Source organism: Marmota marmota, unplaced genomic scaffold (genome assembly GCF_001458135.2).
Source record: "Marmota marmota marmota unplaced genomic scaffold, marMar, whole genome shotgun sequence".
Lineage (NCBI taxonomy): Eukaryota > Metazoa > Chordata > Mammalia > Rodentia > Sciuridae > Marmota > Marmota marmota.
Genome location: NW_025999960.1, coordinates 4696897 through 4708454, shown reverse-complemented (window position 1 = coordinate 4708454; position 11558 = coordinate 4696897). Strand labels below are relative to the sequence as shown.

Here is an 11558-nt window from a genome sequence, read left to right as displayed (position 1 = left end):
ATGTGTAAATGCTAAGCTATATGAAAACTCTTCCCTCACCACTTCAAAATGTATACGAGAGCAGTGGACATGGGGTGAGTTGGGATATACAAACTGGTAGAGGCAGGCCAAGCCACCCCATCTACAGTTAGAATGCATTTGAAGGGCCCATCCAAGATTGACATTAAATATGCTTAAACAGCAGACTTTGAAATAAAATCTTCATTTCAATTATAGAATTACTGATATTGAAGATAAAGATGGCCCTCCATATCTGCAAGTTCCTCCATGGATTCAACCAACCATGAATCAAAAATACTTTTAAAAAGAAACTATGGGGGTACACAAGCGGGTCCGGTGGTGAAGGGTTTTGTCGCTTTCGGAAGTTTCTTCAAGCAATCACTATGTCAACCAACACAGATGTTTCTCTTTCTTCATATGATGAAGATCAGGGATCTAAATTTATCCGAAAAGCTAAAGAAGCACCATTTGTGCCTATTGGAATGGCAGGTTTTGCAGCAATTGTTGCATATGGATTATACAAATTAAAGAACAGGGGAAATACTAAAATGTCCATTCACCTGATTCACATGTGTGTGGCAGCCCAAGGCTTTGTTGTAGGAGCGATGACTCTGGGTATGGGCTATTCCCTGTAGAAGAAATTCTGGGCAAAACCTAAACCTTAGAAGAAGAGATGCTGTCTTGGTCTTGTTGGAAGTGCTTGTTTTTGTTATGTTAAAGTTATATGTTCATGTCAAAAAATAAATCCCTTGAGTGGGTTCAGGCTGTAACACGGTATTTTGAATAATGGCTTCTTTTCTTGCCCACTTGATTTGCCTGGTTATCAAATTATTAATGACTTCATTGACTGGATCATTCAGGGAAGTCAAGTTAACACAAAAGAAACATATACTGGATAGTGTTACAACACTCACCTTCTTAAATGCTTATGACAGAAATTACTTCTAAAGAAGACAAAAGGCCAGGCCTGAATTACTCCCAGTTTACTACAGAATATCATACACATATTTTGAATGTTGGGTGGGAATCCTACTTAACCCAGTTAATTTAACTTTTTTCTACCTGCCTTGTGAACTGGTTTAAGAACTTCAGTTTTTTAGTGTTAGTTGGCTCTTAAAGAACTATTTCACATTTCACAAACGTGCATGAAATATAACTTGTAAATCTTCCCACAACTGAGAGAGAGAGAGGAAGGGAGGGAGAGTGTGTGTGTGTTTAAACCATACCTGTAAAGCTCACAACAGAACTGCATAGAAGTAGTATTTATTTCAGAATCACACTTATAAACATAATAATTTAATTATTGGTTCCACTTTAGCTCTTTTATAATTGCAGAATTATATTTTTGCTGTTGTATTAGAATAATTTTTAAATGTTATCTTGAAAGAAAAATATGTATTTTAAGTGCTAATACAAAGGTAAATTAAGAAAAAAAAAATAAAATAAAAAGAAACTATGTCTATACTGAACATGTATGCCTTTTTTCTTGCTCATTGCCTAAACAATACAGTATAACAACTATTTACCTAGCATTTACATTGCATTAGGTATTATGAATAATCCAGAGATGATTTGAAGTGTATGAGATAATTACATAGGTTATATGCAAATACTATGCAATTTTATATAAAAGATTCAAGTATCTGAAGATTTTGGTTATCAAGAGGGATCCTGAGGGGCTGGGGACATAGCTCAGTTGGTAGAGTGCTTGCCTAGCATTCACAAGGCCCACCACAGAAAGAAAAAGGGATCCTGGAACCAATCCCTTTGGATACCTAAAGGATGACTGTACATATTGTAGAAATCACATAGAAAAGAAAATCAAAATCATTGAAAGCTTGAGGTCTTTCTTCCCACGTCAAGTTGGACACTCGGAGGTGCATTATTATGACCATTTATCCAGGACACATTACCCACCAGTCCTGGAAATACTTACCAAGAGGGGACTTTGATATCAACTTATTTAGAGTGGCACCTATGTTGCAAGAATTCTCAGTTCACAAGCCAACAAAGTTTGAGACATTTGTTCAATGCTGTTGGGTATAATTGATTTTAGATTACCCTGATTAAAGTGAGTCTAATTTTCAGACTGGCTCTATCAAAAGTCCCTGCTGAAAAGAATTCTTGTGAGGAGCTTCTGATAGTTTGGGTTTAATTACTTTTCATAAAATTTTCCTTAAGTAGAAAAAGCAACAAACAGAGGCTACTGGTGATTATGAATTTTTTAATACTTCAACCCATATGAAAGTTGAGAAAGCTTGATATAGAGAATGATAATTTACAAAACATATTTTCCTCTTTCCCTGTTACTAAGTGAAATGAAATACAGATTATGACAGGTAGAAACTGAACACTTTGATTGGATTATAGACAATTATCTGGGGGACAAAAATGATATGGGTAAAGTTTTAAGAAGAAAATTATTTTTGAAACAAATGTTTTACAGTAATTATTATTGTTACTAGAGCTGCATAATCCAACTTGATCACTGTACTTGTCTCAGTCATACTGCCCTCTTTCCAGTAGCTTCCTCTATTCACAGGTTGATCACTTTTTTATTTTTTTTATTTTTTAATTTGTTTTACTTAGCTATACATGACAGTAGAACACATTTATGCACTTTGGTATATAATACATAGTTGGGGTATAATTTTTCATTTTTCTGATTGTACATGTTGTAGAATCACATCGGTCATGCAGTCATTTATGTGCATAAGGTAATAATGTCTGTTTTATTCTATCATCCTTCCCATCCCCATTTCCCTTCCCCTCCCCTTCCCAAGTGCTTCACTTATTTTTGAAATCTTAAATATAAATCAACAGTCACATTTGTTGATACTGACCAATCATCAATCCTGCTGCGACATCCTAACTGCAATCATGAAGGCCTGGAAGAGTTAGTGCAGCTCCTCAAAGGCCTAAGACGCTATCAGAAAATAGCTTGGGAGTTAAAATAGTACTCCACCTTGGCTGTGCATTAGAATAATCTGAAATTATTTAAAGCAAAAATAGCAATGTTGAAGCCCTATCCCCAGAGAACCTGATGGATATGGTCTGGGATGGGGCTTAGCATCGTTATTTTACATCAACTTTCCAAGTGAATCTGATGTGCAGTCATATTTAGAGAACACTGACTCAAAAAAATCTATAGAATACCATGCTAAGCAAAATAAGCCAATCCCAAAGAACCAAAGGCTGAATGCTTTTCTCTTATAATTCACAATGAACGTGGGAGGTGGGAGGGAGGGTGTTAGGGAAGAATAGAGGTACTTTGGATTAGACAGAAAGGAATGAAGGGTGGGGAAGGGGTATGAGGGTAGAAATGAAGCAGACATTATTACCCTGTGTGCATATGTGATTACACAACCAGTGTAACTCTACATCATGTACAACCAGAACCATAAGAAGTTATACTCCATTTACAGTATAATTAATTAGAACAAATAAAAAAAAAATTTAAAAACTGTACCAAGTTCCAAATTAGTGAAGTTAGGCCATGAAAAAAAAAATGTAAATTCTAAGGATTGTTTACACATGCTATAATTATATATGTAAAACAATTCAAAAGAACCTAAAGTTAAAATGTTAAGATTCATAAGTGAATTTAGCAGAGTACAATACCAAAATCAGTTGCCTTCATACATGCCAGCAGCAAAATGCTGAAAATATAAACTTTTTAATGATGCCATTTACAACAGCATCAAAATTTCACCTAAGACTAAATCTAATAAACACATGAAGAATGACATACAAAATATAAAATATAATGGAGAGAAATTAAAGACCAAACTAAATGGGAGAAAAGCATGTTCCTACATCATAGTATTTCATCTTATGAGGCTATCAGTTCTAAGACTGATTTGGAGTTTCTGTGCAATACCAATCAAAATTCCAAAAAGTTTTTGGTATAATGTAACAAGTTGATCCTAAATTGTATGGGAAATGTAAAGAATCAAGAATGGTGAAGACACCATTGGGGAAAAAAAAGGGAGAAGGTGTGGTGGCAGGGAGAACACATAAACTACCATGTAGCAAGGCTTACAATAAACAGACAAGTGGTCCAAGAGAATAATACATAGAACCCAGAAACAGACCAAATTAATATGTATGTACAATCAGTCACCTAGGAAAAAGTAAATGGTGCTGAAACAATTGCATTACTATATGAAACAAATGAAATGTAATCCAACCTCAGATCGTACACAGCTAGTCCTGCTGATCTGAAGGATGTGCAGGTGTCTCCACTAACACTGAAGACTGATCATCTAGGTTGGCCAGACTGGGAGACCTCAGCTGGGACTGCTCATCTCTGCCCACAGGGTCTCCTCTTCCGTTAATCCAGCCCAGCCTCGTTCTCATGGCAGAAGTTTTCCACTAGAGCAGTGTTTCTTACCTGGGTAACTATGCCCCATTTCTTGGGATATTTTTGTTTGACACAATTGGCAGGGTAGAGGACACTTACTAGTGGCCTCCAGTTGTAGGACACTAATAAACATCCTGCAATGTCCAGGACAGGCCCCAATAGCAAAGAGTTATCTGGTCTAGAATGTGGAGAATGTCAAGATTGGAAAAAAAAAAAAAAAACAGCAGCAGAGTAGAAGGAGCAAGGTCTCTTGAGGCCTGGCCTTAAAACCCTTTTGATACCATTTTCCCTTCCTGCTACTAGTCAAAGTATTGCAAAGGCAGGGCAGATCAAGAGGATGAGAAATAAATTCCACCTTTTGATGACAGCAGTCACAAATAATTTATACACATCTGTTTTTTGTTTTTTGTTTTTTAACAAGAAAAGCTGAGGCTTTGCAGTGGGAGGATGGGGATTTGAACCACTGGGTGGATGAAACGGAGAGAGACAATGCAGATCTGGGCTGAGGTTAAACGAGACAGTGATAGTTGATGTTTTAGAAATGAGGCAGTTAGTAGTCAGAGAGGCAATAAACCAAGATTAAGAAGGCAAGAGCACTATGTAAAATTCCGGTCTGACATATCAATTTTTTTGGAATAGCCAGATCTCACATATGAGGAGAACTGACTCAGTCAAGTCCCCATGAACATGGGAGGTCAAGAAATTTTTGCATTTAATATGAATAAAGAAAGTTTGAAGTTTATCTTATTGTAGATCTCACCATACTGTCATAATTTTTAAAACCATGTTCAACTTCAAGAAAAATACTGAAAACTAATGTAGATTTTCACTCAGACCACTTAAAGTAAAAAATGAGGGATGTAGCTATAGCTTTTTCTCATGGTACCAAATATTTAATGAAGTTTTTTTTTTTTTTTAATATAAGCTTTGTGAATGGCAAAGTCCTACTGGACTTGCACATTGCTCAGAATTTTGTGGTAGCCAGGAGGCAGCAACTTAGCAATGGTTTGTGGAATTGCAGGGTGGCACTGTACTAAGCCAGGCCTCATCCCCAGGCCTGTGGAAACAGGAGATATTTGGCTTCCTCGTTGCAGTCTGGGCAGCAACAAGAAGGAAAAGAAGTATCACATCATGCAGCAAACACACATTCTTTGAAAACCTCTTTAGATATTGCCCACATACCCCACTGCTGGGCTTCATTACCCCAGACCTCTACTCACTTCTCGTCCGTCCTCTGCCTCTCTCTGTACAGGCCCCTGCTTGTCTTTCTCCCTGGCTCCTTCCTTGCACCTGTTTTTCTTAATAAGTTTATATCCTAGCAAGCTATCCCGCTATCCCTTATCTGTTTCTCCGTCTCCCCACCCCACTCAAAAAAAAAAAAAAAAAAGAAAAAAANAAAAAAAAAAAAAAAAAAAAAAAAAAAAAAAAAAAGAGTCCTCTCCAGTAGCCACTTCCTTAAAAAGTAAATTAAGCTGGGGTTGTGGCTCAGCAGTAGAGCACTTGCCTAGCATGGGTGAGGCAATGGTTCAAATCTCAGCAACACATATAAAGAAATGAATAAAATAGAGGTCCATCAACATCTAAAAAAAATTTAAGTGAATTAAGTGGAAGTTAATAGTTTACTAATTGTTTAAATATTTTAGCTCCTGTCTAGCCACATGAAGAAAAATAATTCTATGGCATTCCCTTACCTGCAACTTGCTTGTAGCAACTAAACACATAATGGGAAAAAAACACATCTTGGCCTCTATTCCCAGTTCTAAAGGAGCAGAAAAACCTCAGACCCAAGACACAACCAGGATGCTCCTCAAACTGCAGGTTTTCCTCACCTGAATGGAAGTTAGGGGGACACGCAGGAAGAGCTCTTAGGACCAGAGGCCATGATATTTCACAGAAATAGCATCCTGCTTCCAGTGTACGAAGCGTGTGGGTTCTGAACCATTTACTTTCACAGGCTCACATAAGGAATCAAAGAGCTTAAGCTCAGGGAGAGAAAACCTTTATAGGAGGTTGTAAAAACAGTCTTCACATAGCATCTTTTCCTGGCATTGAATTCAGAGCAATTTTTACCTTCATGATAAAAATGATTTACTCCACATTGCAAGCCTGAAATAAGATCTATGTTTATTCCTGGTTTTAAAATTTTCTAGTACTTCCACAAAGCTACCAGCCCCTGCCTTCATTACTTTCCTCTGAAAGTAAACATGCTCTCCTTTATCGAATATTTATTAATTCCTATAATTAAAAATCCTTGTCCCTTTCTATCCCTTTTCATGGCAGTATCTTCCTCTTTCACGCATCAATTTTTCTTCTTACTGAATTGCAGAGGTGAAAAAAAAAAAAGTTGAATAATGTTGTGGATGTAAACACGTCTGTTGCCATGGGAACAGCAGCAGCTGAGAGATGAGAACCACTTGTGGCTGCAACATTTGCAGGAGACCAATTACCAAACCTGGAAACTTTAATTCAGTAAACAGGGACAACAGTGGGCACAGTTAGAGAAAACTGCTTATTTTGTAGGGAGAGGGAGAGAGAGAGGCAAGCCAGGAGGCTTCATGAACCATCGGAGGTACAGTGGATGTTGATGAGCATGCCCATTGCCTAATGAAGTGATTGTTTTTCAAAAAGAGCCTGTAAAAATACAATTTGCAGCTCTCTTGACTGCAACAAGGGAGTAAAATATCACCTCCTGTGTTTCCTAGCGGTTCCAACCACAGGCCTGGGGATGAGGCCAGGGCTAATACTGTGCCACCCTGCAATTTTCCCAATTGTCAAATTGCTGCCTACTGGGTACCACAAAATTCTGAGCAATGTGCAAGTCCAATAAGACTTTGTCATTAGCTTACCTTTAAAAAATTAAAAAATAAATTTTTAAAAACTTCATTTAATATTTGGTGCCATGGGGGAAAAATTATAGCTGCATTTCTTGTTTATAAGTTGGTCTTCTTATTTATAAAAGCATTGTTACTTGTCCTCTGATTTAAAGGAATTGAGAAGCACCTTTTTCAACTGTTGTTTTCCATTTACCTTAAGAAAAGTACTAACAGGGAATTAACCACACCCACATTTCTGAGGTTTTATGAACAAGAATTGAGGAACAACTTCATGAGGACTTAGATCTAAATAAAGGATATGAAATAAAACTTACCTCTGCCCTGCATGCCATCACCAGAACCAAGACCCCAAGAACCAGGATCCAAAGGGTCTAGTTTGTTAAAATAACACCCAAAACAAAACAAAAAAAAAATAGATGAATTCCTGTGGGTTCATTTAACTATTCAGGCCTTTTGATCCTTCTCTGCTGTTCATAAAACAGAACAGTTTCCTGCACACATAACTGGTACTTAATATAATTTATGTAATTGAATTTAAGTGTACAAAATGAAAAGTTATTAAAACAATTAATTGTACTAAATTTGGGTAATTGAATATGACTCAAGTGTGATAAAGATTCTTAAAAAACCTTTAATTTCTACATGCTTAATTAAAATAATTTTTAAACTGTATTGTTAAAATAGGAAACCCAGTTTTTTATGAACCCCTAAAGATGTTCAGTCTCAGTTGATAGAGGCAGAGTCGATACAGTGGGAGCAACAGTGGTCAGACCGAGATTTTCAAGTTCTGCCACCAGCTTGGACTCTAATCAGCTATGTGACCCTTGGCAAATTCTTGAAGCTCCTTTTTCTCATCTGTGAATAGTCTTATATTCTCTATGAGGTCCCAATGATGAAAGCATGAAGATAATTTAAAAATGATAAGTTACAAATGAGCTATGTGAGCCTAATCTCCTTCAAGTGTTTACACAAATGCCATTTTCTCAGTGAAGCCATCCTTGGACACTTTGTCCAATCCACTGCCAAGCCCAGTCCCACTTTGTCATCTAGTTTTTGTCACCATTTAAGAAGACACATAATCTACCTATTTGGCTTGTGTATGAACTTGCTCCTTGCTAAAATGTAAGCTCCATAGGAATAGAAATTTTGTACTATTTTTCCCCAGATATAGTCACAGACCTGAATAGTAGGCATTCACAAATATTTTTAATTAATCAATGCAAAAATTAATACATGAATAATATTCATTGTCAGTTTTTTGTCAATGGCTTTCCAAAATGGTAGAAACATAACTGTAGTCAAGGCCTCTTGAGCAGATCTGTTAAAGTTAACAGTCCAGTGAAGGAGCCCAGGATTGTGAGTTAGGACACCAACAAAATGCGGGATCCTAAGCAAGCCTCTCATCAATCCCTCGCTGTCTCCTGTACAAGCTCTAGGGCTGTTATCAGCATAAAATATGATCCTGTGAGCAAAGTGCTCTAAAAGTTAAAAGCATCAATGAAGTATTACAATCTGTACTGTTATTAAACAGTGGGGTTTCTGGTGCCTTAATATTTTGTCAGGGACATTAAGCACAGTGGGAGGAAGACTGGCAGTTGCAATACAAACATTTTCAAAGGAATGAAGAGAAGGGTGTTGCAGATGGTCTCGCCTCACTCTGAATGCATTTGGAGCTGCAGTTCCAGGCTGCGGGGAGAGCATGGGAGAGCCTTGGCCAGGGCTCAGCACAGCCCACCATGTTCTTCATGAAAACTCGGAAGAGTTATGAGTCAAGCTCAGATGTTCCGGCAAATTAAAATGTGTAGATTAATGTGCATTGTTCAGCATAACACAAAAAGGCACAATTAAAAACATTTAGAAATTAATCATACATCTGGAAATAATAAGTCACTGCTTCTTGAAAATGGGTAGTTTCTCCTGATAGACTCCATTGTCCTTTGGGTGCTGTTTTTTGGGTATGATGTCTTTTGGAGCCCCTGCATCTGATTAGCCTTCAAATAGCATGAAGTTTTCAGGTGTAAAAGTTTAGAATAGTTTTCTGTGCTTCTTCCTGCTCTTCTCCTCGGAATCATTACCTATTAGGTATACAGAATGGTTTTTGATGACCAAATTCTTCTAAAGTGAGTGTATTTGGAAACAAGGAAAGTTCTAGCCTTGAGTGTTGGAATGTGGTGTGGTTATTGACGAACAGAAGCTCTGGGGTGACGCTGCCCCAGGCTTCAGTCATGGCTCAGGGACTGTTTTAACCAGCTTCCCTAGTTGATTCCAAAATGGGTGTCAGAGTCTGGCCATCTGTGGAGCCAAAAGATCCATGACCCATGAGGGTTTTTCATCTTTGATCGAAAGAAGTATAAAGTTGGGCATGGTGGGCATCCCGATTACTCAGGAGGCTGAGGCAGGAGAATTAAAAGTTCAAGGGCAGTCTAGGCAACTTAACAAGACCCCTTCTCAAAAGTTAAAAAAGTTTTTTAAAAGACTGCTGATGTAGCTCAGTAATAAAGTGCTCCTGGGTTCAGAGGAAAGAAAGAGGGAGGAGGAGGGAGAAAGAAAATAAGAGAAAAAGAAAGAAATATGGGAAGGAAGGAAGGAAGGAAGGAAGGAAGGAAAGAGATGGAGGGAGGGAGGATAGATGGAGATTGGAGGAAGGAAGGGAGGAAGAGGGACCAGTGAAGAGTGTGGTGGGACAACTGAGAGGGAAGGCACAAGAGGAAGGGAGTAAAGGGACATGGCCTGTCTCCTCACAGGAGCTGGGGATTAGTTTTGAGATCCTGAGAAAAGAGGAATTAGGAACAGAAACCAGAGAGGGAATAAGTGGTGGGGTCAGGGAGGGGCAGGGGCACTGTGCTTTAATTGTGAAAGCAGTGCACATACAGGCCAGGGACTATAGAGAGACTAGAATAAAGCCCCCCTTTATCCTGAACCCCTCTTGCCTCCTAACAGCACCCCAAGCTGTCACTGACCCCAATTTAGATTTGGTACTGAGGGGTCCAAGGGCAGTTGCCAACCCAGAGTGACCCCACTTAACAAAAGAGCTCAGTAGCAGTGGCAGTGCTGGTCACACCCCTGTGGGGATTAGAGTAGGGGAATGGAAGGAACCTTGCTCTCAAGGCCTCTTGAAGAGAGGTGGGTAGCATGACTCTCACACAGGGAGGAGCTAAGTGCCACTGCAATTTGGGTGTAAGGTTAACAGGGCCTCATCAGTACCTTCAGACAGGTAAGACTTGGGGAAACCCTGGTTACCAAGGCTCACTGAGAGGATTAAATAAGATAACATAATGAGGCATATGGCTCAGCACTTTGATACACTGAAAGTACTAGGTACATTTATCTGTCTTAGAAGATTTCTCAGGCACTAGAACACAAAAGTACAAAAAGAACCTCCCATCCCTTCCAATGTCATCTTGGTTCCCCAGGCTTATGCATACTTATCCATTTTAGTCAGCTTTGTATTGCTGTGACCAAAATACCTGACAAGAACAACTTAGAGGGAGGAAAGTTTATTAGGGGCTCACAGTTTCAGAGGTCTCAGTCTATACATGGCAGAGTCCGTTGTTCTGGGCCCAAGGTGAGACAGCACATCATGGCAGAAGGGCCCAGCAGAGGAAAGCTTCCCAGCTCATGGCAGGGTCAGGAAGCAGACAGAGGGCATGGAGAAGGGCTGCGGGGAAGAACAACTCTCCCAGGGCATGCCCACACCGACCCATCTCCTCCAACCATGCCCTACCTCCTACAGTTGTCATCTATTCAAACAAGAATGGACTCATTGGGTTACAACAGTCACAGTTCAATCGTTTTACCTCTGAACACTCCTACATCATCACAAGAGCTTTTGAGGGACACCTCATAACCAAACCATAGCATTACCAAGTACAAAGACTCCAGGGTCTGGATGGTTGTCTAAGGTAGAGTCCAGGAGTTCTTTGTAGCCTGCAGGAATAACAATCTGGATGCCCATTGTCCATTCCTTGTCAGGGGGCAGACAGATACGCTAAACTATGTCATAGCTTTTGTCCTCACCCTCACTGGCATCTCAAGGATCATAACAATAACCTTTGAAAGATAGGAAAGATCTTTTTTTTAACTTGAAATAGTGCCAATATTAAATGAGCAAGCCTGAGTGAAGTTAATTAGTCCTAAGCATCTCATCTGGATCAGGGAATTTTATAACCAAACCACCTCTCAATGGTGGTGTCTTAGTTTCTCCTGGTTCACTGTGTTATTTTTAAAGTTCTTATAATATTGCCTTCACAAAGAGGCTGTGGGGAAAGAAGTGAAAAAGAAAAGCCTAATCTAATAAAAATCAAAAGAAGTCTGCATACCAAACATGATAAAATAAGACATCTATCTCTCCCGGGGGTCTC

At 38.9% G+C, this 11558-nt stretch overlaps 1 protein-coding gene across 1 annotated transcript; it reads left to right on the top strand.

The window, feature by feature from the left end:
- Positions 1-321: 321 nt before the first annotated feature.
- LOC107148844 (HIG1 domain family member 1A, mitochondrial-like) lies at positions 322-1160 on the top strand. The gene has a single exon (XM_048802531.1). It carries the CDS (start codon positions 384-386, stop codon positions 633-635), a length of 252 nt encoding a protein of 83 aa, XP_048658488.1. The 5' UTR covers positions 322-383; the 3' UTR covers positions 636-1160.
- The last annotated feature ends 10398 nt before the right edge of the window (positions 1161-11558 follow it).